This window comes from Alligator sinensis, unplaced genomic scaffold (genome assembly GCF_000455745.1).
Source record: "Alligator sinensis unplaced genomic scaffold, ASM45574v1 scaffold738_2, whole genome shotgun sequence".
Taxonomy (NCBI): domain Eukaryota; kingdom Metazoa; phylum Chordata; order Crocodylia; family Alligatoridae; genus Alligator; species Alligator sinensis.
This window is the reverse complement of record NW_005842442.1, coordinates 1,292,480-1,313,803: the sequence shown is the minus strand read 5'-3', so window position 1 is coordinate 1,313,803 and position 21,324 is coordinate 1,292,480. Positions and strand designations below refer to the sequence as shown.

The 21,324-nt window shown below is 40.3% G+C and overlaps 1 protein-coding gene across 1 annotated transcript; it reads left to right on the top strand.

Annotated features, from left to right (window-relative positions):
• Nucleotides 1-525: 525 nt before the first annotated feature.
• On the top strand, nucleotides 526-19,740 carry GCA (grancalcin). Its single transcript, XM_014523087.2, has 8 exons — nucleotides 526-690; nucleotides 3,887-4,060; nucleotides 12,207-12,276; nucleotides 13,470-13,513; nucleotides 13,815-13,962; nucleotides 14,551-14,664; nucleotides 15,068-15,126; nucleotides 15,961-19,740. The coding sequence occupies exons 2-8, from the start codon at nucleotides 3,908-3,910 to the stop codon at nucleotides 15,985-15,987; spliced, it is 615 nt and encodes a 204-aa protein (XP_014378573.1). The 5' UTR covers nucleotides 526-690; nucleotides 3,887-3,907; the 3' UTR covers nucleotides 15,988-19,740.
• The last annotated feature ends 1,584 nt before the right edge of the window (nucleotides 19,741-21,324 follow it).

Sequence of the window (21,324 nt, the reverse complement as noted above, 5' to 3'; positions counted from 1 at the left end):
AGCGCGGCCCCCGGCCCAGCTGCAGCGGGGGGCGCCCCAGCCACCCCCGCCCGCTTCCCTTCCTTCCCCGCGGGGCCTGGAGCAGAGATTCCTCCCTGCTCCCAAATCCGGCAGTCCGCGTGACCACCCCCCTCGGCAGCTGGTTTCCCAAGTACCTGCAGGGGCATCCCAGCGCCTGGAGGGAAGGCCCCAAACCAAACCAAACCACACAAAAATCACCATGCCCCAAACCCAGAAGCCAGTCGCATTTACGTGGTGGGGGAAATACTTCCTGGTTCTCATCTGGTTCTCGCTGGCTGCCAGCAAGAGCCCTGAGCCTGGGATCGCCAAATAGCTTCCACCCTGTAAAAACGACCTTTCTACCCACGTGGGGGCATGCAGCGCAGCCCCACACCCCACATGCGGGGCTCCCTCGGCAGATCCCTTCTCCTCCAGAGGCACGTCCAGTTCTGTGTCAGAGGGGCAGGGTCCCTGCGTCTCCACGCAGGCTGAGACTTGCATTTGTTTCTTGTCCAACAGGATGTGCTTCAGGAAAGAAAGACCTTTCCAAAATGTTATTCTTCTCAGAATCAGAAGTCTTTTAATTTTCCAGTCTAAAATTATCCATAGGCAGTTTGTAGCCATTTGACCCTGCGTCAGTATCGTTTGAAAAGACCAACTAAAGTACATGAGAATGAAATACGAAGATGGGTAAAGACTGGCTGCATAATAACTCCAACTCACAACGTTCTCAGATTCATCAAGCCAAAGACTGCTTGGCAAAAGTGTCCAGCCTACTTGCTACTTTTCAGGGATCCCAGGCCATTGCTCCCCAAGAACTATAAGCCTCCCTTAGAAAGGGAGGCCACTGAGGCAAGAGTCAGGACTTGAGAGCTGACCAGGTTGTTGCTAATGGTTCTTAGCAGGGAACAACAGATGCATTGAACTGAAAAAAATAAAATAAAACCAGCTCATACATCTTTTCACATTGAGCAGTTCTACCAGTATATGTGGGATAATTAGTTAGGTGGCTGAACCTATATGTTGCTGTTTTAAAGGCAACCCCCAAATCATTGTGTGAAGTTTGGAATTCCATCTCTGTAACGCGTACGTATTGTGGAATCTCCATCACTGAAAGGTTTTAAGAGCAGATTAGACAAAATGCTTCTCTGGAAAAATTTAGATGAGGAAGCTTGAATAGGGAATGGGATTAGATGATATCTTGTCCTATTTTTCCAGAAGTGTATTATCTGCAAACATACATCACACTTTACACTATTTCTGACATCCCTAGCAGAGGTTTAAGATGGACCAGAAGTAGGTTCACTAATAACCACCTGAGGAGTGATGCTGCAGCAGAGACTCATCCACTTGTAACTTGTAGCTATGATTCAGAATGGGACAAAAAATCATCCATGTCACAAGTTTCTAGTATGTTTGCAACCATTAAAACTAAGCACATACAGAAGTTTGTCCTTCAGGATTCAGATATTTACAAGCTCTAAAAAGAATGACTTTATAGAGACTTTTGTCTTGTTTCCACAGTCTGTTCTTTTGTAAGTCACATAAAACAGACTAAATTTCTTAGGGGTTCAGCTGTCTTCTTTCAGCTTTAGTAATTTTAGGGCCTTGTTACACAATGGAGCAGCTCCTGGAGCTCTTAACCCCTGGATTGTCTGCGCAATAAATAACACCTGAAATTGGTTTCAAGCACTTGTTATGTGGCTCAAAGTTATCCCCCTCCAGGACAGGATTATTTCTGATCTTGAAAACAACATCCCACATGCCCCCCTTCCCCACTAGCCCAGATTGAACCCACTGCCTCTCCACCCACCCACCTCCCCCAGATCCAGGCTCACCAGGAATCCCTGTCTCCTGCTTACCTGTGGCTGTCTGCTCTGTCTGTCCCAGGGGAGCTGGGGGTGGTTAACCCTTCCCTGCCTGTTGCTCTGGTACAGACAGCCACAAGTAAGGAATTTGGTGACAGGGAGGAACCCTGAGGAGCAGGGGGATAGCCACAGAGGGGAAGCCCAGAATGGGATGGGAGGAAGGATTTTTACCTTTCACTCCTCCAGGCCCTTGCTGGCCTGTAGTGTGATTGCTCCAAACTTGAGCTAGCACTAACACCAATAAACATTTGTGCCAGTCACAGCCTAAGGTATACTAAGGCCCTAAGACTAACTCCATGAGTTTCATCTTCCACTGGAGCATTTGGACCTGCAGGTCCTTACTGCTACCTTGAAGCTTCTTTGCCTTGGTATACTGGAAGGTACACTTTATTTGTAAAATTGGGATAGATAATGCCATGGCTCTAAAGGCTACTTCATGAGGGTTTGAAGGCTTTGATATCTTTATCTCCCTCTTTGGAACTGAAACTGCTTTCAAAACATGATGAAAAGGGCAGGTTCCCCGACTTTTGTCTGATACAGTACAATTCTTTGGGGCCATCCTAGCTGCCTTTAAAAGAGCTCTCTGATCCTGACAGCTAGTTGTCTCTGCACAGTTTTCTACTTTTTGACAAAGCTTTCTGTTGAAGCTTCCATAAGCAGCTCTGTTTCTTATTGATAAGCAATATGCCTCCTGTATTTTCTAGGGGTGCACCAATAAATATTTTATGACCAATACCGATATGGCTGGTTAATAATCAGCTATCGGGCAATACCGATCCAATAACCGATATTAATTGCAGGTTGAGTCATGCTGGGCCAGGCCACGCAACTAAGCTCCTCCTGCCTCTCCCTGCCCCAGTCACGTCTGCAGCATTTGGGACCTTTTACAGTGCCCATTCTGGCCCTAGTCCATGCTGCTCCAGTGCCCGGGACACCATGGCAGCTGCTCCATTCCAGCCCAGCCCGGCATGTTGGTGAGGGGATGGGGGTGTATCTGGGGTCACCCTGGCTCGCAGGAGGGAACCCAGGCATCCAGAGACCCTAGTTCTGTGGACGAGAAGGAACCCAGGCCCTGGCCAGAGGGCATAATTATCGGACAACATTATTGGCTGCAACTGATAATAAAAGCCAATAATGTAAATTTTCCCTTTATCAGTACTGATCTGATAGGCAACCGGTATATCGGTGTACCTCTACTGTTCTTCTCATGTTCTCTAACTCAGGTCACACTGAGTTGAACAAAATCTTTCAGACTTTATGTTCATAGCAATAAAAATAATTAACCTTTTTCAGGATATCTATAATATGGCCTTATCCATAAGGAAAGACTTAAGGAAAAAAAGACTTCTAAACTTGATTTTAGTAGTTAGATGCTCACTCTGAAATCACAATGTGGTTTCCTTGTTCAGTTTATCAAGTTTAAGGTCTGCTGCTGAAATAGGGTAGATTACTAGTTTAAATAACAGTTTAGCACAGGAATGAAGAATATAATATCCAGTAGAAACAATAGGGGGTATTAAAAAAGATTGAATTTAATTATCCAGCCTGGAATTTGGTCAGGCTATCCAAATGATTAACTCTTGAAAAAAACAGGAAATAAAAAGAAGGTTTGGGTTTGCTAATATCCATAATGTGGCTCATCTACAAATGGCAATGGCATCTCTACTTAGTGATTGTTTCTTTTTGGGAAATAATTTTACTTTGCTTGTGTAAGATGTCTTTTTGCAGTACAATTTACAGCCTTGCACTTACAAGTATGTTAAACGGTTCCAAGAACTTTGAATTAGAACATGCCAAGTGATCATGCAGCTTTTGTGCAATCTTTTTTGAAGCAGACCATATGCCAGAGTGTTCAGATGTGAGTTTGAATTTGGGATGCCATAGGTATTTGAATTAGGTTGTGCAATAGGTGTATTAAGAAAAGTACATCCAGAAATTGACATTCCTTGTAAATGGAAATCTGTTACAATGTATTGAGCTGTTGAAGACACTAACATATTTCTCTTCTTTCACAAAAGTATGGAAGTTACAGTGGTCAGATGCCTAGAATGCAAATGGCAGTGAGACAGCCAATGCCAGGAGCAGTACCAAATATGTCTTATGCTGGATACTCTGGATATTCTGCATATTCTGGTACTTATTCTGCTGCTGCTGACCCCATGTGGATTTACTTCACTGCTGTTGCTGGACAGGTAAGGTGATACAAGCAATGTAATTAAGTTAGCTGTATGATGAATTAGACCTACCAATTTTCTCTCTCTCTAAAAGAAACTGAACACCTTGCTCAGCTGAGTGATGTGAAAGCTCTCAAAGTAAGAATCATTTTTAGGTAAAACTGGCGAGTATATGACAATAATTGTAATCAAAATTGGCACTTTAATTTCTAACTGGCATCCCCTAACCTCAATTAATTAAACTTTTATATTGTTCATGAATAGTAACAGAGGCTAATGCTAGTGGTGACTTGTAAATGAGTTTTGTCCTTTGTTACTATATTTTTTATTATTTTTAAAAACCAAACTTGAAACTTGAACATTTGAAATAATATAGTTCTTCAAAAGTGCTTAGGGAACAGCCAGTTACTTTACACAAACTCACTGCACCCCAGAAATAAAAAAGTGAAATTCAGACTTTTGGAGACTTGGCAGATATACTCTGTCATCAACAAGCTAGACTCACTTACATTTCTATAAGTTTAGAGGTGCATTGATACATTGGTTTGATATTGGATTGGCACTGATATAAAGAAATTGATTGTATTGGAAATCAGCCTGATGTGGCTGATAATTTGGCCGATAAATGCTTGTGCATGTACACAGCTGCAGCGCAGCATGTAGGCAGCAAGGAGCACAGCCCAGCAGCTTAGAGAACTGCATGCAGCTGGTAAGTCTGTTGTGTTGGAAGGGGAGGGGGGAGGGAAGTGTTGTGAGTGGGGACAGATCAACCCCTCCATGGTGAGGGAGGCTGTGTGAGGCAGGCACTGCTCAGCTGGGGTGGGATGGGGTGTGGGACAGAGCCATAGCTTATTTGGGGAGCGTGGGGCAGGAGGGTGGTTCCTGCTGGGGAAGAGGTGTGCCTCCAGGTCTGTACAGTGGGGTAGGCTGCAGCTGTGGGCTGCGCTCAAGGTGCTCAAGGCAGGCAGTGACAGTGCTGGGAGAGGGCTATGGGGGGGATCTACAGTGAAATTTGGGGTGGCTGCAGCCCCCCCCCATAACCCTCCTCCCAGTGCTGCTGCCATCTGCCCCAAGCACAGCACAGCCTGGCCCAGCCCCTCCCCCAACTCCCTTGCACCAGGAAGAGCCTAGTGCAGCCCTGGCCCCATCCTGAGCCTGCAGCCTCCCCCGCCCCCTCCAGGCAGATCTGGGGGACATGCCCACCCCCCTGTGCCCTCCTGGGGTGTGCGTAGCAGCTTGAACCGCCCCCCACCCTGTGCCTCCCAGATGAGCCACAGCTCTGTCCAGTGCCGCATCCCACCCCTGCTGGGCAGCGCCTGCCCCTGTCCTTGCCCTACTCCCTCTCTCACCTTAGGGGCCTTGACTGGCCCACCCACACGTCTTCCCTCCCCCATCTACCACAACAGACTTACCAGCTGCATGCAGCTGTATTGGAAAATGTATTAGTATTGGCCGATATGCCACCTTAAAAATTGGCTATCGGTATTGGCCCCAAAAATCTCTGTCGGTGTACCCCTAGCGACTGGCTTAGACAGGAGCATGGTTGTGAAGCTTTGAAAATACCAGTGGCATGGTATAAGATAGGCATGTTAAACACTGAGAGTATTGTATTAAATACTCACCAGTTTTATTGGATGGGGACAAAAATAGGTTCTCTTAAGTTTTTCCAGTCTGCATTATAAGCCTGTAATGGGAGCAGTAGTAACAGAACAAAGAGTAAGTGGCAGCAAATTTGTGGACTGGAAAAAGAGATCTGGGGGCCAGTGTGGGTTGGCAAGGATTCACAGAGGTCATGTGCATGGCCCCACAGGTAACTGTTCTCTAGAAGGTTCTGGGATTTGTGGTGCCAATACGCACCTTCCCAAGAGCGTGGATCTACAGAGGCAGTGTAATTGAAGATCTCCAGTTATAGGTGAGTGACCTTCTTTTCTAGATTAGAGGAGCTGCTGTTTACTTTTGGCAATTTTAAATTGCAGTTTTTACAAATTGAGGCTGTGATTCTCAACTTCTTGCTTGACTTCAGCTCCCAAGAATACAGATGCTTTGTGTTGCCTTGATTTGCTTTCCTAACTAACTTTTCTCCTTCATTTCTCCTTTGGTGCAGAACACCTTTATTTTATGTTTTTGAGAGGAGTCATATCCTTCCTTTGTCCCTACCTACCTGTGAAAGCAGGAGCCGATGGAAGTAATCAATTGCATTGGGCTAATAAGCTATATAACAGCTACAGCCTATAGAGCAACAAGATTTTTAATGGATTGGAGTGTTGTTGTATTGCATTCTTAAGTCCTGAAATCATATGAAAATTGCTGCAGAGCCACACTAGAGCAATGTCTGATCTCTCTTGGTTCTGTTCCTTCCCTAATGATACTCAAGATATTGTCATGCTTTCTAGGATGTCATACTTTCTGGAAAGACATGACAAGGCATTATAATTAAATGGTCCCAACTGTGACATTTATGACTTCCCTTGGAAGGACATTTGGAGTCTTACTGATTAGAGGCTAGGTGGAGCTTCATGTTTACCACTGAATTGAAGACCTGTATTTGAGTATTCTATATTGGAGAATGCAACAAAAATTGATGCTGCCGAGGAACTGTCATTTTCTGTCTGACTGGAATAGTATTAGGGCTTCTGTGCGCTAGTAAGAGTGCTCACTTCAGACTGTTCTCCTGGTCTTAAAGGTGCAAAGTTTTATGCCTGTGCATACATTCCCATTCACAGGACTCGAGCCTGAGTGCATAGCTTGTGTCTTTGTTATATATGGTAATAGTTATTATTAAAAAATGATAGTTTTGCTATTGACTTTTGAGGCTTGGACCCACAGTGCATCTTAAATCATAGGATTGGAAGAGATCATTAAAGTTAGTGTGTCCATCCTGTTGCATAGATACAGGATTCATTATTCCTAATCCATCCCAGACAGATGCCTATTCAGTCTGTTTTTTAAAGCCTCCAATGAAGGAGATTCTACAACTCCCCCAAGCAGCTCATTCCACTATCCTATTGTTTTTACAGTGAGGAAGTGCTTTCCTGAGTTTTGATCTAGTAGTTTAAACTCATTCCCATATGCCCTGCTGTGTAGCAGGGGAAAACTGTGTTACTTTATATTCTTTATGTTGGCCTTTCCCGTCTTTGGAACTGCTATCATGTTCCCCCTTAACTTGAGCAGGGGAAGCAGTGGCCCCAATAAGATTTCTGTGAGTTTCACACTATTGTTCCAAGCATAATAAGCAGCTGTGGATCCGGTGTTTTCCAAGATGGAGAGAGGCTGTGATAGGCCTTTAACAGATTGGGAGAAGCACCTCCAACAATTACTTCAAATACTTCTGTCTTTCCTTGGCTGCCTGGTGGTTTTGGAGGGCAGCTGCATCTGATTCCTTAGTGGGTAACTGAATTACTAGCTGAGGGAAGAAAATAAAAGGGAAAAGTAATAAGTCTGACTTGCTGTCTGCCTAAAAGAAAGAGAAATAGGAGGAAAAGGACTGAAATAGCCCCCCACTTCTATTCAGGATTCAAAGTAGTGCCTAGCAAGGTTATAAGATAAATTCATAAACATAAAGTGGTTGGAGAGAGAAAACCAGCTGACTGCTTTTAGAGTGAGGATTGTGTGTTTTTGATGCATTTAAATTGAACTGTTAGCTAAAAATAAAATTTGAATTAAAAATCTTCCCCGTTCCTAAAATCATGAATATCCTTCACCCTGACAAATAGGAAATTGAAACTAGGCAAAGGCAATCTTGATTCTCCATTTGCAGCTTTTACAACTTTTAGTCTAATAAAGATTTCTTACTAGTTTCCAGGAGTCTGTCTCTGAAAATAACTTTCTTTAAAGGTCACTTGGTTTTTGACAGCCAAGTTCTTTGGTAATGTTGTGTAAGGATATACATACTTTGGTACTGTGTCCTCTAGTATGTTACGTAGACTTAGTGAATTCAAAACCAGGTTGAATCAAGATTGTGTTTTACAGGCATAACATTTAAGCTTAGATCATGCATGCCCCAAAATATAAATGCACTTGCTGAAAGATGCAAGTCCACATAATCCTAAACAGCAGAGTGGACAAACTCTCAAATGAAGAAGTTGCTGAATGAGTGTGTTCTAGAAATAAGTAATATTGGAGACTTGCTAAGATACAGATAAGCAACCTGTTTGCCCCTTATAGTACTTGGGGTGTGCTTTATAATGAAGTCGTGAGAGTGAGCATGTTTCTTAGTTTGCAGAGGCCATTCCATTCTCAATGTGAGAAACTGATTTTTGAACTACAGAAATCAGAACGCGTAGCATGTTTCTGTTGTTTCCTGTTTTTTCTCCAATAATTCTGAAATAGCATGCTTCATTCATAGTGGTCTGCAAAAGGATAGTAAGAAAAACTTTGTATCTTCCATGTGGAAACCTGCATTCTCTCTGCAGTTGCAGTTCATTCTATTCCAGACCTATTTGCGGGAATTATTACACCATTTAAGTAAAAGTAGATTACAAAGCTGGCTACTATTGTCCAGTATTCCATATTTCCATTTCATGGGCAGTAACTGCTTTATGACATGACAGACCTTGATGCTTGTATTAATCTTTCTAACTTGCATGAACATCTGTTTGTAGAACTATGTAACAGAAGCTCCTACTTAAATTATGTGGATAAGGCACAGAATTAAGATTTTTATTAAACCCTTTTGAAATGTTAACTGAGCGTTTTCTGATCTTTAGAAGTTTTTTTTTTTTTTCATTTTTTAAATCTCAAATATAATACAGTAGTAAATTTAGTTTTTTGTAGGGGGAATACACATTCACTCCTGAAGTACATGGCATATAACCACAATCTGTCATCTACCATGTAGCAAGACCAGTGGGGTGATGGAAGTGCTGGCCTTGACTCTCAAAGAACTAAGCAGGTAGAAATTCATAGAAACATGGGGATTTAATTGTTTTTGTGGGGAGGGTCAAAAGGGAAAACTATATTTCTGAGTTTCATCATACTATTGATATGGCTAGTAAATAAGATTCAGAAATATAATATTCACCTCACTAAAATTTAAGCTAATCAGTTCTCTTCTTTCTCTTCATCCTCTCTCCTTTTGTGTGAGCTTACCCACTGAAAAAATGTCCTCACTCTCTGAGAATGTAGGCTCAACATTGTAGAGTTTCTCAGTTCAGTAAAGCCAGACACACTTACTCTTAAGTCCTGCCAATACTGCCTCTTAGGCAGAGAGTTAGTAGAGAGCATGTGACTATGTATGTTGTCTGCCTGATGTTAATAACCCCTTCTATAACATAGCAATGTGTGAAGTTCAGTAGTTAGTGCTCCATGCAAATAGAATACCCCTTTCCCCTTCGAGATGAGGATATTCCTTCATTAAATCCAGTGATATAAATGTATGAGTCTTACCAGGTAATTCTGATTGTGGGGACTTTCTCTTCTCAGAGTTTGCTGTCTTTGGCCTTTCCTATTGGATAATATACAGACTAACGGGTCAAGTGTGAAAGAACATGGGGTTTAAACCCCAGGGGAAAACATAATTCCAATTACTTATGAGACAAGCTCACCAAAAATTCTTTCCTGTTTATGTTGGCTACAATAATTTCAAAGTAATAATACATATTTTGTAAAAGCTACATAGAATGTGTTTGTAAGTACAGTGTACTCCACTTAAGTGCACAGCCTCAGGATTGGAAAAAAAAGTTTTTCGCTTACCTGGAAAAGGTAACTTAATGTAAAACAGGTGTAGGCAACCTTTTCCAGCTGCAGGTCAGAATGACCTGCGGTTCATGAGAGGCAGGTGGGCAGGCCCTGGGATGCAGCTGCTGCTTGTTTCTGTGTTGGCATAAGGAAAGCACCCACAGCTAGAGCCCCCTGCCACCGAATGGCACTGAAACCCCATGTCCGTGGGCCAGATCCAATGGTTCTGTGGGCAGATTCCAGCCCGTAGGCTGCAGGTTACTGCTTCCTGATGTAAACAATTTTAGTTAAATGCACAGTACTGCAAATGCTGTGGTATCGGCTGGCCTGAAACTACCATCTCCCTTCATTTTGAAGGCTTCTAATAGCCCGTATTAGAAGTGTTCCAAATGAGCGGAGCCAGTCATTTTGAGGGCTGCTAATACCACAGCACTGATAATGCTTAGCAAGCATTGCTTACAGCACTGCCTGTGCTGTGATGTAAGTCAGTTTTGGGGTTACTATCTTCTCTCATTTTTTCACAGCAGTCACTGTTGGGGCTGCTATTAGAAACTCTGGTTATGAGGGCAGATAGCATCTGTGAAAGTGACTAGCTCTTGTCATTTTCAAGACATCTAATAACAGCCCTTTGACAGCTGCTCCCCGTCACTGTTTCTGAAACAGTTAAAAGGAGTACAATTAGTTACAAAATAGACGTTTACAATTAGCATACATTTAGCCAGAGGGCAGTTAAGTTATAAAGAGGACAGTGGGGCTGAAAGAAGCTGTGCACTTAAGTGGTTTGTACTCTTAGCCAATATACCAGTATTCAGAGTTTGTTACAAATGTAAGCAGTAGACAACAAATTAGGAATGGCATTGTGTTATACAGTTAAGGAAATTATGCACTTACGTGGTATGCTCATGCGCTACACAGTCAAAAGTGCTGCTTTCCTGTCATGGAGTCTGACAGCCTACCTAATGCAAGATCTGCTTAATGTGTCAGGCACTTATACTTACTGATGAGCCACAAAACATAGCGTGTTGCCCTTAGTTTTTAGTTTGAAGACAGGGTGGAAGCGCAGCTGATAGGACCTTTCTATAAAGCTCACAATATATCTGGGAGAATCCAGTTTAAAGTCCTTTATCATGTGTTTACTAAAGATGATCTTCCTGTTACATTCACTTGCCTCATGAGATTTTGGCTTTAGAGACTCCTTTTTAGAACATCAGATATGGGTATCTTGAAGACTGTTACTGTTTGGCCTTGGGTTTTTCAAAGATCTGGTTAGCACATACCTATCTGGGATGTTAAGCTTTCAGGTTCACCTCTCCATATTGTTCTTATCTGTACTGTTCCAATGAATACATAATCAGTGTTGGCAATGAAAAGGAGCATACTTTTTTTTTCTACCCAGCTTCTTGAAGTGCTCTGTGGAGTTACTTCACAGACTGTAATCCTGGGAACATAGCTGAAAAACACCAGAGGGAGCATAAAAAGTAATAGTAAATGGGCTAACAAATGAAACCTTTCTGTGTTAGTCACACGTCATGCATGTTAGATGGTTAATTTAAGGACAGCCTTAAAGTCCTATTTATTACCTTTCTGCCTGAGATACGCCAAAGTGCTTGGCAGCACTATATACACTGAAATCACTTGGCCATTACTGAAATGCAGCTGCCACCAACTCCAGTGTAGAACATGGTAGCTCTTAGTGGGGTTTTGTTCAGTTTTGAATTTTTGTAAAAGGAAGCAAATACAAGTAATTTAAAACAGCACAGCAGCACTGCACAGTAATTTGGTCAGGAAAGGAAAAGTGTTGCCTAGCTTAACTACAGAAGAGAGTTGGCTTACAACTGTCAAATTAGGGTTTAGCCAGACAATTAAGAATAACATCCCAGTTGCTAATCGCATCATAGGCTGTTTGATGACAGATGGTTAGAATGTTAGTTTTACTGTGTGCTTTAACCAAAGGAACAGAAAGAAGTCTACAGATGATCCTTGAAATAACAGCAGAGATGCAATTGGTAAAATTGATTTTTTTAATTAGTTCAAACTAGAGGCCTTTATAGAAATACTTTATAGAAGAATTTCAGTTAAATTAAAATTGTGAAAACAGCACAAGTCAGTGCAGAATGTATAATTTAAGCAATAATTTGCTTTCAGTATCAGCCACCGTTTAAAAAGTCTGTATCATTAGAAGATGTCACTGTAACTGTAGTAATGCTGAAGATTAATTTTATTTTAATGTATATGAATGAGTGTTTTTTTGCTAAAACAGACAGGAGGATTTAATTTAATTGCCAAAGGCAAGAAATACTAGTATGTAATTTTAGCGCTGCATATTACGATGAGAGATACTTCTACAGTAGATTTTTAGAATATTATTACATAGTTATAATGAATTAAATCCTTTTGTTTTTGGTTAAATATCTGTATATTATTTTTTGCAAGTGGATTTTCATTGTCAAATATCCGTGACCACAAGTTTATGCACTTTCTTCCGCAGGATGGGGAAGTGGATGCTGAGGAGCTACAGATGTGTTTAATGCACTCTGGAATCAGTGGGACCTATTCTCGTAAGACACCGAATGTTGCTACCATATGTTGTTTTCAATTTGTGAACAGTTTTTGAAAGTTTTATTCACAAAGGAACATTATTCTTCCTACTCTCACGTATGACATTTAATTTCATTCTTGTCTCAAACTTCCATTTGTCCTTTTCATACTCTTAAGGAAATGTCTCAGTCCTCAGTATCAGTTCTGAAGATCAGCACAGGTAGAGTTCATCTGTATAATAGCACCAGTGAACTTTTCTAATTTTCATGCTTAGCACACCAGAAAACAAATGTTTGGATTCACAAGGCCCGGGCACTGGAGGGTGTGAATGCCATCCCAGACTTTACCCTTTCTTTGGAATCCTTTGAATGAGATAACATGGTGAAAGAGTTAGCTAGAACACATATTAACACTTTTTTATTCAGAGGCAGACCAATTCCATAGTTATATTATATAGTTTTATTTTGGATAAAAAAACACTTTGCTATATAAGTTATACTTCTAATAAGAAACCTTAACGTTCTTAAAGTGGTATTGTTTGGCCTGGACATTGCCCTGTTGATTGTAGCTTCATTCTAAGGTGCTAAGAAGAGATGGTACTTTGGGTTGCTGATAGACATGGACAAAAAACCCCAGTGCTTTACTGAAAGAGAAGCCACGTCAGTTTGATCTGGCTTGCCCAATGCCTGTATTCAGCGGGGCATTCAATCAGCTATTAGATAAAAGTGCCAAAAAGCCCAGCTGAAGCATGCAGTCTGTACAGATATTGGGCAAGCTGGGTCAAGCTGACGTAGCTCCTCGTCTGGGCCTGTGGTGCACTTGGCATGGGGGTGCGCCAAATTGAAAGTTAAGTTCCATTTAGATTTTTTCCCCCCACATTTCAGCAGCCTTGGTTTCCATGTGTCTCTTTCTCTTTGTCCTGCCAATACTGAATTAGTAAATTGTGAGACGGAGAACTCTACCAAGAAGTGAACTTTAGTTCTTCATTTCATTCTTCAGACGACATTAAAATCTGTTTAATAGCTAGTGTTTTGTTACCTATCTTCCTACTGAATTTTGTTTTTTTTTTTCTGATCATCTTTCCATACTGTTGTAGCAAAAGCAAAGTGCTAACTTGTGTGTTAACTATGTCCACTGAAACTGCAGTAGTTACTATAAATGACATCAGTAAGATTGAGCTGGTATTGAATCAGTCTTTGACTATATTTTTCAGCCTTCAGCTTGGAGACTTGCAGAATTATGATCTCTATGTTGGATGTATCCTTGAGGAAACGTATAGAATATTAAAGTTTTTATGTCATTCTGAACCAATAGTGTTCATATGTAAGAAACTTGAACTTCAGGACACTAAATTAATATGTTTTAGAACACTGTCTTTGAGTTCTGTCCTTTTATAATGTTGCCCAGAATTGGTTACATGTTGTCAATGTGGTTGGTAGTAGTATTGTTGCCTTAGTGGTTAAAAAGTACATAAATCTTGTAACTTCATAATGAGGTTTTCTGTCTTAGGTTAGCTGTTTTCCAAGTTCTAAGTTATTTTTGTTAACCAAACAATTAGAGAGATTATACAGGAAAAATGGGTTTTAACGAATTCAAAGAACTCTGGGCAGCTCTTAACGCCTGGAAGCAAAACTTCATGATGATTGACCAAGACAGAAGTGGAACTGTGGAACTTCATGCGTTGACTCAAGTCATTGCAGCTATGGGTAAGATACTTTTTTGAAAACTTCTGAAGCCTAATGTTTGTTATCTAGCATGCAGTTTGTGTTTTACCACAGTGAATAGCAGGTTATAGTATTTCCAATATGCAGTTTGTAGTGGGTATACCTATTCAATAAGATCTTATGGGGGCAGCATCTCAGCTGAGTATAAAGATATTTGCAGAAGCTGTGATAAATACAGACAGGTTTAACACCCTTACCACTGCTGAATTGGCAGAGGGTCTTGGTCGAGCAGCAGGAGAGGGAGGGAAACTGATGACAGGACTCTGCGCATGCTTCATAGAGTAGAGGATACACACCAGACTGAGCCAGTGCCATGGTAGGGAAGATTCTAGGAAAATCTTTTTTCTTCATTCTCCTTTCTGAAAACAAAGTGCATATCTTATTTGGGTGTGTGGTGTGCAAATAAATATGGTATTTTTTAAAGGTATACATCTTGAAAGACCTGGAATACCAAAACAGGAATATTCTTCCCCATCATCTTGGACTATGTTTCAAGTTTTCCAGAGTTACGAAAGTGGATGAGAGCTTCTCACAGCGTTCCTATAATTTTCTCTTTTTTTGGCTTTCTAGGTTATAGGTTAAGCCCTCAAACACTAGCTGCAATTGTGAAACGCTATAGCAAGAATGGCCGAATCTTTTTTGATGACTATGTGGCTTGCTGTGTGAAGCTACGGACATTGACAGGTACTGTATTTTTTAATTATCTGTGCTGTATGTACTCTTAACATTTTCTCAACTAAAAATGGTAATAGCTGTGGAAGTTCCTTTATATGTAGTTTTTCAGGTTTTTATTACTGCATTTTAAAAATTATCTTTAGTATTTTGAGGAATAGTTGATCAGCATTTGCAAAATATAGAAAGTAACATTTTGCTTTTCTTATTTTTTCACTGCAGCATTAGCTTAAATGTGAAAGGAAAGAAAGAAGAATTATTTAAGTTATTCAAAAGCGATGGGAACTTTGCTTGAAAAACAAGAGAAATAAAAGCAGTATTGCTAGCTGAACTTACGTGCTTTATAAAATATAGACGTAGAAAATGTCGAGATTTGCATAGCTATAGTTACTTAAGTGTCTTATTCTTTTCTAAGACTTTTTCAGGAGAAGAGACAACATGCAACAGGGATTTGTGAATTTTGTATATGATGATGTAAGTATCTTTAGGTAAAGTACTAGCTTTGTAAAGATATAGAAGAAAAGGCTTTTGTTACAAATGACAGACTTGAACCACACTCTTCAAATTTGGCTTCCAAATGTTATTTTTCTTAACATTTTTACAGCCTTATCAGAATGTTTGCTTGGGTATTAACTCTTTGGCTGAATTCATATTCATCCCCCCCCCCCCCCCGAGAACTACTAAGAACATCCCTAATATAAAGCTTCTATGGCTTTCATTCTACAAAAACATAAGCCCATGATGAATTCAGTGGAACTATTCCCATGTTAAAGTTAAGCAAGTGTGGATTATCACTCTAGTTGTGTCCTAAGGGTCTGCACATTATGAAATGATAGAAGTATATGGAAGCAGTAGGGTAATAAAAAATAGTTTAGTTGATGTCAGTGGGACTACTGACTGCTGTAATACAAAGTATTTGCCAGATCACACCTGTAAATTGCAACAGTTATCTGTTTCCTACATGGCACTGACTATACGCTGCACAATTCCATGTACATTTATGATACATACACAGAATAATTAAAAAGTCTGAGCAATTTAAAAGTCTGCAATGATTAAAAACAAATTGTATATTTTTCTCCTCTGTAATTCTGTAGTCACATCTTAAGATCTTCATATAGTAGACAGGTCCCAAGTTGTTTCTACATTTTGAGTTGGGATTGTTTTCCCTTAGATAAAACAGAGACAAACTGTTCTTGAACTCTTTATATAATCTGGTTAATAATGCCTGTTGTTCTAGTAATTCATTAACAATTTCCATATGTTTTTTTTCTTATGAGTTACCTATTTCAGTATTTTTCCTTCTAGTTCTTGCAGTGTACCATGGCAATCTGAGTGTTGAACTGCTGAAGGAGGTGAAGAGCTCTAACCTGTAAATTCTTCTGCTCAGAAGAAATTAACTGAACCTGCTGTGAATAGAAGCTAGTATAGATTTTTTCATGTTTCTGCCTGTTAAAATATCCACCTTGTGTAAATGGTTTGATTTTTATTGCACGATTCAGAGCAATAAATAATTGTAGCATTGTTGTTATTTTTTATAGAAGCATGGCTTTTTTTATATAAGCATGCATATTTCCAGATGAGTATACTTCTGTGTCAGGCAGTCAAGCTTAATGAAGAGTTAACATACAAACACTTTGCTGCAAGTCACTAGCATAGACTACTTTTATATAAGTTTCGCTTGCATTTATGAGTGGAACAGCAGATGTCCTAATTTTTAATCTAATTGAGGTATTTCATGTGTCAGCATCATGGTAATACAATAATATTTCTGATGGCATACACTAAAGAATTCTAATATCTTGTAGAAATTCAGTGGATTTCACCAGAAATACAAATATTTAACGTAAAACATGTTTTTCTTTAAATTTGTTACAATAGATTTTTCTAAGAGGCAGACTATTGCCATTTCTTTTTGTAAGGATTTATTTATGGAGTAGAAATTGTTTGAGTACAAAGTTGAGCCCCTCCCTTTTAATTTCTTTTTATTCCCTCCTAGAGAATCTTTGTAGAGTTTATTTTCCTTTCGACATGAAAGCTTTCAAGTCTTTATCTACTTAGTCTTTAAAATCATTGACTCAGTAGACCCTCTAGTTGGTGAAGCTATTCTTGTCCTGAGATCTTAGAAATCCCTTAAGAAAATAACCCAGTGAACAGAAGTGTCCCACTTAGGATAGCTCAAGTAGGTCCTTATTTTTCATGGTATTTCAGCAGCACTTCTAACAGAAAAATATTAAAATTAGTGGGTATTGACAGTGATCAACTGTTCATCAACTCTTCATCTCAACAAACCTGTTTTGCTCACTCCAAGCTTTGTAAACTTTATAATGTACAACTATCCCTTATCAATCAACTGAGCAGGGATTAAATTGGAGGTGATGTTCATGTCATGCTAGAAGGTGGGGGCTTAATACAATGTGCTGAAATAGCTGCATTCTTAGAAATATATGGGAAAGTTTTTTTCATGCTAAACAATACTTTGGGCCAGACCCACATTGCTTTTATAGATGTCTAAATAGGATTTAGACAGAATTTAGGCACCAATGGGCATTTTTACACGTTCCTGGATGCGGTGTCGGGTGCTTTAATTAGTGAGCCGTGCTAATTAAAAGCACCCATGCATCACATGTATCAGTGTCACCACGCATCTCCGCACTGAAAAAATGGTGGTGGGGCTCTTTGAACTAAAGCTCCTTGAACGTGTTTTATTTCAAAGCACCCCACCGCCATTTTGTCAATGTGGAGATGCATGGGGACACTGATATATGTGATACGGAAGGTTGCTGGAGTGTGCCAATTTCTGTGCTCTAACGCACTGGATTTCCGCGTGTGTACAGGAGCCCACGGATTCTAAAGAATGGATCCAGATTGTCCCTGTTCCAGCAGCGACAAAGTGCATTCGTTATCTAAGATTATCTGTCACTTCCATTTTGGACAGAGAAGTTCCTTGGGTATTAATGGTTGGTACTCTGTGCATACTCAGAATTGATCCTGTTTGATCACCTAGGTACTCTAGTTCCTCCCTGAGCTCCACTGTGATCCAGATTGGTGTGGCAGGGGCACGTAAGCTCTGCATAAGTCCTTGAAGGCTGCCAAGCTGATTGGCATCCTTGAAGTATGCCTAACTCATACCAGCAATGTATCATTCAAGTAAAAATGATAGTAGTGGGGGGCCTACCTTTTGCCTCGCTCAACAGTTCTAGGTCCTCCCTAGTATAAGGGAGGACCTTAGTAGTTTTCAACCTTTTTAGACTGAAGGCAGTTCTCCAAAACTTTTCAAAATGTAGCGGCACCCCACTTAAAAATATAAATATATTATGAAATGATAATATACTCACTCCACTACCACTGCTGCTGCAGCCAGATGGAAATGCACCACACACCTACAGAGCCAGATTGGGAGCAGCTGTAGTGGGAGCATGTGCTCTTGCTGCAGCCTTTCCTGGTTTAATCCTGTACAGTGTCTCCCAGAAACAGGCACGTAGGCCAGGTAAAACTGTCCCACTTGTCTCGGTTGTCAGGACCTTCATGGGAACTGAACTGAAAAGTGGCTGCTGCAGAAAGGTGTGTCTTCTTGCATTATGTTATGCTACAGTTTACACTGGTTCAGCTTCAATGTGTTCCTGAAAATGGACATGTGGGCAGTTTTACCCAGTGGCACCCAGCATCATGGCACTCCTGGCACATTTTCATGGTACCCTGGTTAAGAACCACTGGAATAATAGAATTCAAACCTACATCTCCCGCTTCCCAGGAGTGTCCTAACCACTAGGGATCGGGGAGAGAACGGGGGCATCTGTACCCCTTCTATGGAAGACTCAGGCCCACCCTGCAGCTAAGAATGCAAGAACTGTGGGGCCAAAGAACAAGCAAGCAAAAAGAGAACCTGATTATGTCATGCTTAGGCCACTCAGTTGGAAAGGAGGAGACATGATCCCTTCTCTCAGGATTATTTTTGTTTTTTTATCCAAAGACTGTCCAATATAAAATGCAGATTCAATCCAAGGAGCAGGGAGCAGAAACCAGGACAACCCTCATCCAGAGGAGTGCCCTCAAGACTCAGCTACAGAGTATACACCCCCTTGCATCTTTTCATTCTGGCTCCTTCTATTAGGCTAAAAGTGGGTGGTGCATCAACACCTCTAGTTGCATACCTACCCTCAGAAATATGGCTAGGCATTCTGGATCTTTAGTGAATGGAGGCACCTAATGTGCAGCTTATCTTATGTGTGGAGAGAGGAGCAGAGAGAGTTCAGTCATGCTGTTGTGCTTAGTGTTTTCTATTGGCTAGCCTCCCAAGTCTGCCCATTTCCTATATAGAACACTGAAATGCTTAACCCTTTCTATTTGGATCATGTTTTAGAGGCACCTAAGGCTCCCCATTGCTGATGTAGGGATCCTAGGCACCTAAAATTGGTCAATTTGAATTGCTTTCCTGAAGCAGGTGCCTAGATAGATCCCAATGCAAAATGTAGGCACCTGCATGACCAAACTCTCTGGCCCTTCTAGACTTGTAATTCTAGTGTGTGTGTGCGTGCGTGCGTGTGTCTTTATGTACGTGCATTTTGGCAGTGAGCAGTGTTTTATGTAATTTTGTTCTTTTTACACCTACTCCCATAGTGTCACAAGTATACTAAACATAATTTAAGAATGAATATTTTTTGATACTGAGATGATGTATTCAACCTTCTTGCATCCCTGTTAATTGTGTAACTAACGGAACTAAATTCTCAATCAAACTAAATATTTGTTTGCATATCTTGCTGTTCCTGTCTGAAATATAAATTTATTTGTCCAAATTTAGACCTATCGCAAGTAAGTTTCATGTCGTTATAAAATACTGAATAATATGCTCATTAGTGTACAAGTGATTTTATTTGTACAGTAAACAATTTTCCAAGTCATCCTTGAGTTTTTTTTAGAAACAAACATTCAAAAGCTTGTCATTAATTGTTATATTATACAAAACCTGTTATGTAACAGGAAATGCTACAATTCATAAATAATGAAGTATGTCATCTAGTGCAAAAGTTTGCCAAGCTTTCTTGTTTAAATATCCAACTTTGCAATTCCATATTAAAGTAGCATCATGGACCATTTTAAATGCATATATGGGAGGCAAATTACTTCTATGGGAGGTCTTAATTTGGTCCATCTGATTTCCATTCTAAAGAGAATAGTCTCACTCTTTATTCATTAATAATCTAAAAACTTCCCAAGTGGGCAGTAAAAACCAAGTAGCAGGATGGAAAATGCTAACTCATGAATAATGCAGTTCCATCCACTATTCATACGTAGGTCTATAGTGAGAAAAGCAGGCTCTCCATAGTGATTCATTCATGCAATTACAAGGCCCAGGACATGCTCCATTTTAGTAGCAGTATTAACATTTATGGTAATGATATCTTACATGCTTGATTCTTAAATGGACATTGTTTGTCTGGTTTTTAACTCCTAGTAAACTATGCAGATAATATATTTTGCATTACCTTTGCTACATCAAGCATATACATATTTTAAAAATCAATATACACAAAACAGGTATGGTAGATGAGCAACCCCGGATAATTATATGCCACACAAAGGGTGGTATCGCACAATGACTTACAACAATTGCAAATTATTGGAATGTAGTGACTTGCTAAATTTAGCATGTATTAGGCGATAACCCTTGCCTAAAAAGGAACAACTCTGCAATGCCACAAGGGCATTTAACATATGCTAGACTGCTTGATCGTACGTCTGCTTGCATTTTAACTGCACTTAATAAATGTTAAGTTGAACGTGTGTCACTATCCTTAGAAGAACTGCATATTAGTCTTTGCTAATGAAAGCTAGAAAATTAGAATCTAAACATAAAGTAGTCATGGCACAGACACATCCAGAGCAGTTTTATCACAGGCAAGAAACTATCCTTTTAAAGTATCCCTGCTTTTAGAAAATTGCTGGAAGTATGACATTGCTGCATACCGAGCCTTTATTATTGATTGAGTACTTGCAAAAAAGAAATTTACTTGAACCTATCACAGTTCCATCCAGAATCTGAGTGTCAGGCTAGGTTTGTCACATTTAGTGTGTGATTGCAAATTCTACAAATTATATACATTTAACTTTTGCCCTCAGTTGCACTGGTGCGACTTTAGTGGAGCCTGATTCAGTGTAAACAAGAGAAGATGTTACCCTTGCAAGTGAATTAGTCCTTTTCCCGGAGGAGAAGGCACATCTACATGTGCATTAATGCACCTTTGCTACTGTGCATTCAGTTTAGTACCTCTAATATGAGGTACTACATAAATGCGGAGTAGCAAAGATGCATGCTTTTTTGACGCTTAATGTGCGGTAGATTAATTCTACTGCGAGTGCATCAGCATGGATTTTGCTGTGATGCACTAATGCACAGTAGAATTAGTCTACTGCGCATTAAGTCTCATGTAGATGACTCCACCTGACTTCCTGCCCTTGGGCAGGGGGCTGGACCCAATGATCACGCAAGGTCCCTTCCAGCCCTAATGTCTGAAATCTATGAATAGGATTCAACCTACCATCTGATCCAGATTTGGTTTGCATGGTTACAAAGTATAAAGAGTGGCATTAAACTCACTGAAGTGTGTGGACTGACACCACTGATGGCAGGTTTAAGTAAGAATGTGTCACTTCTTTAGTATGCAGAAA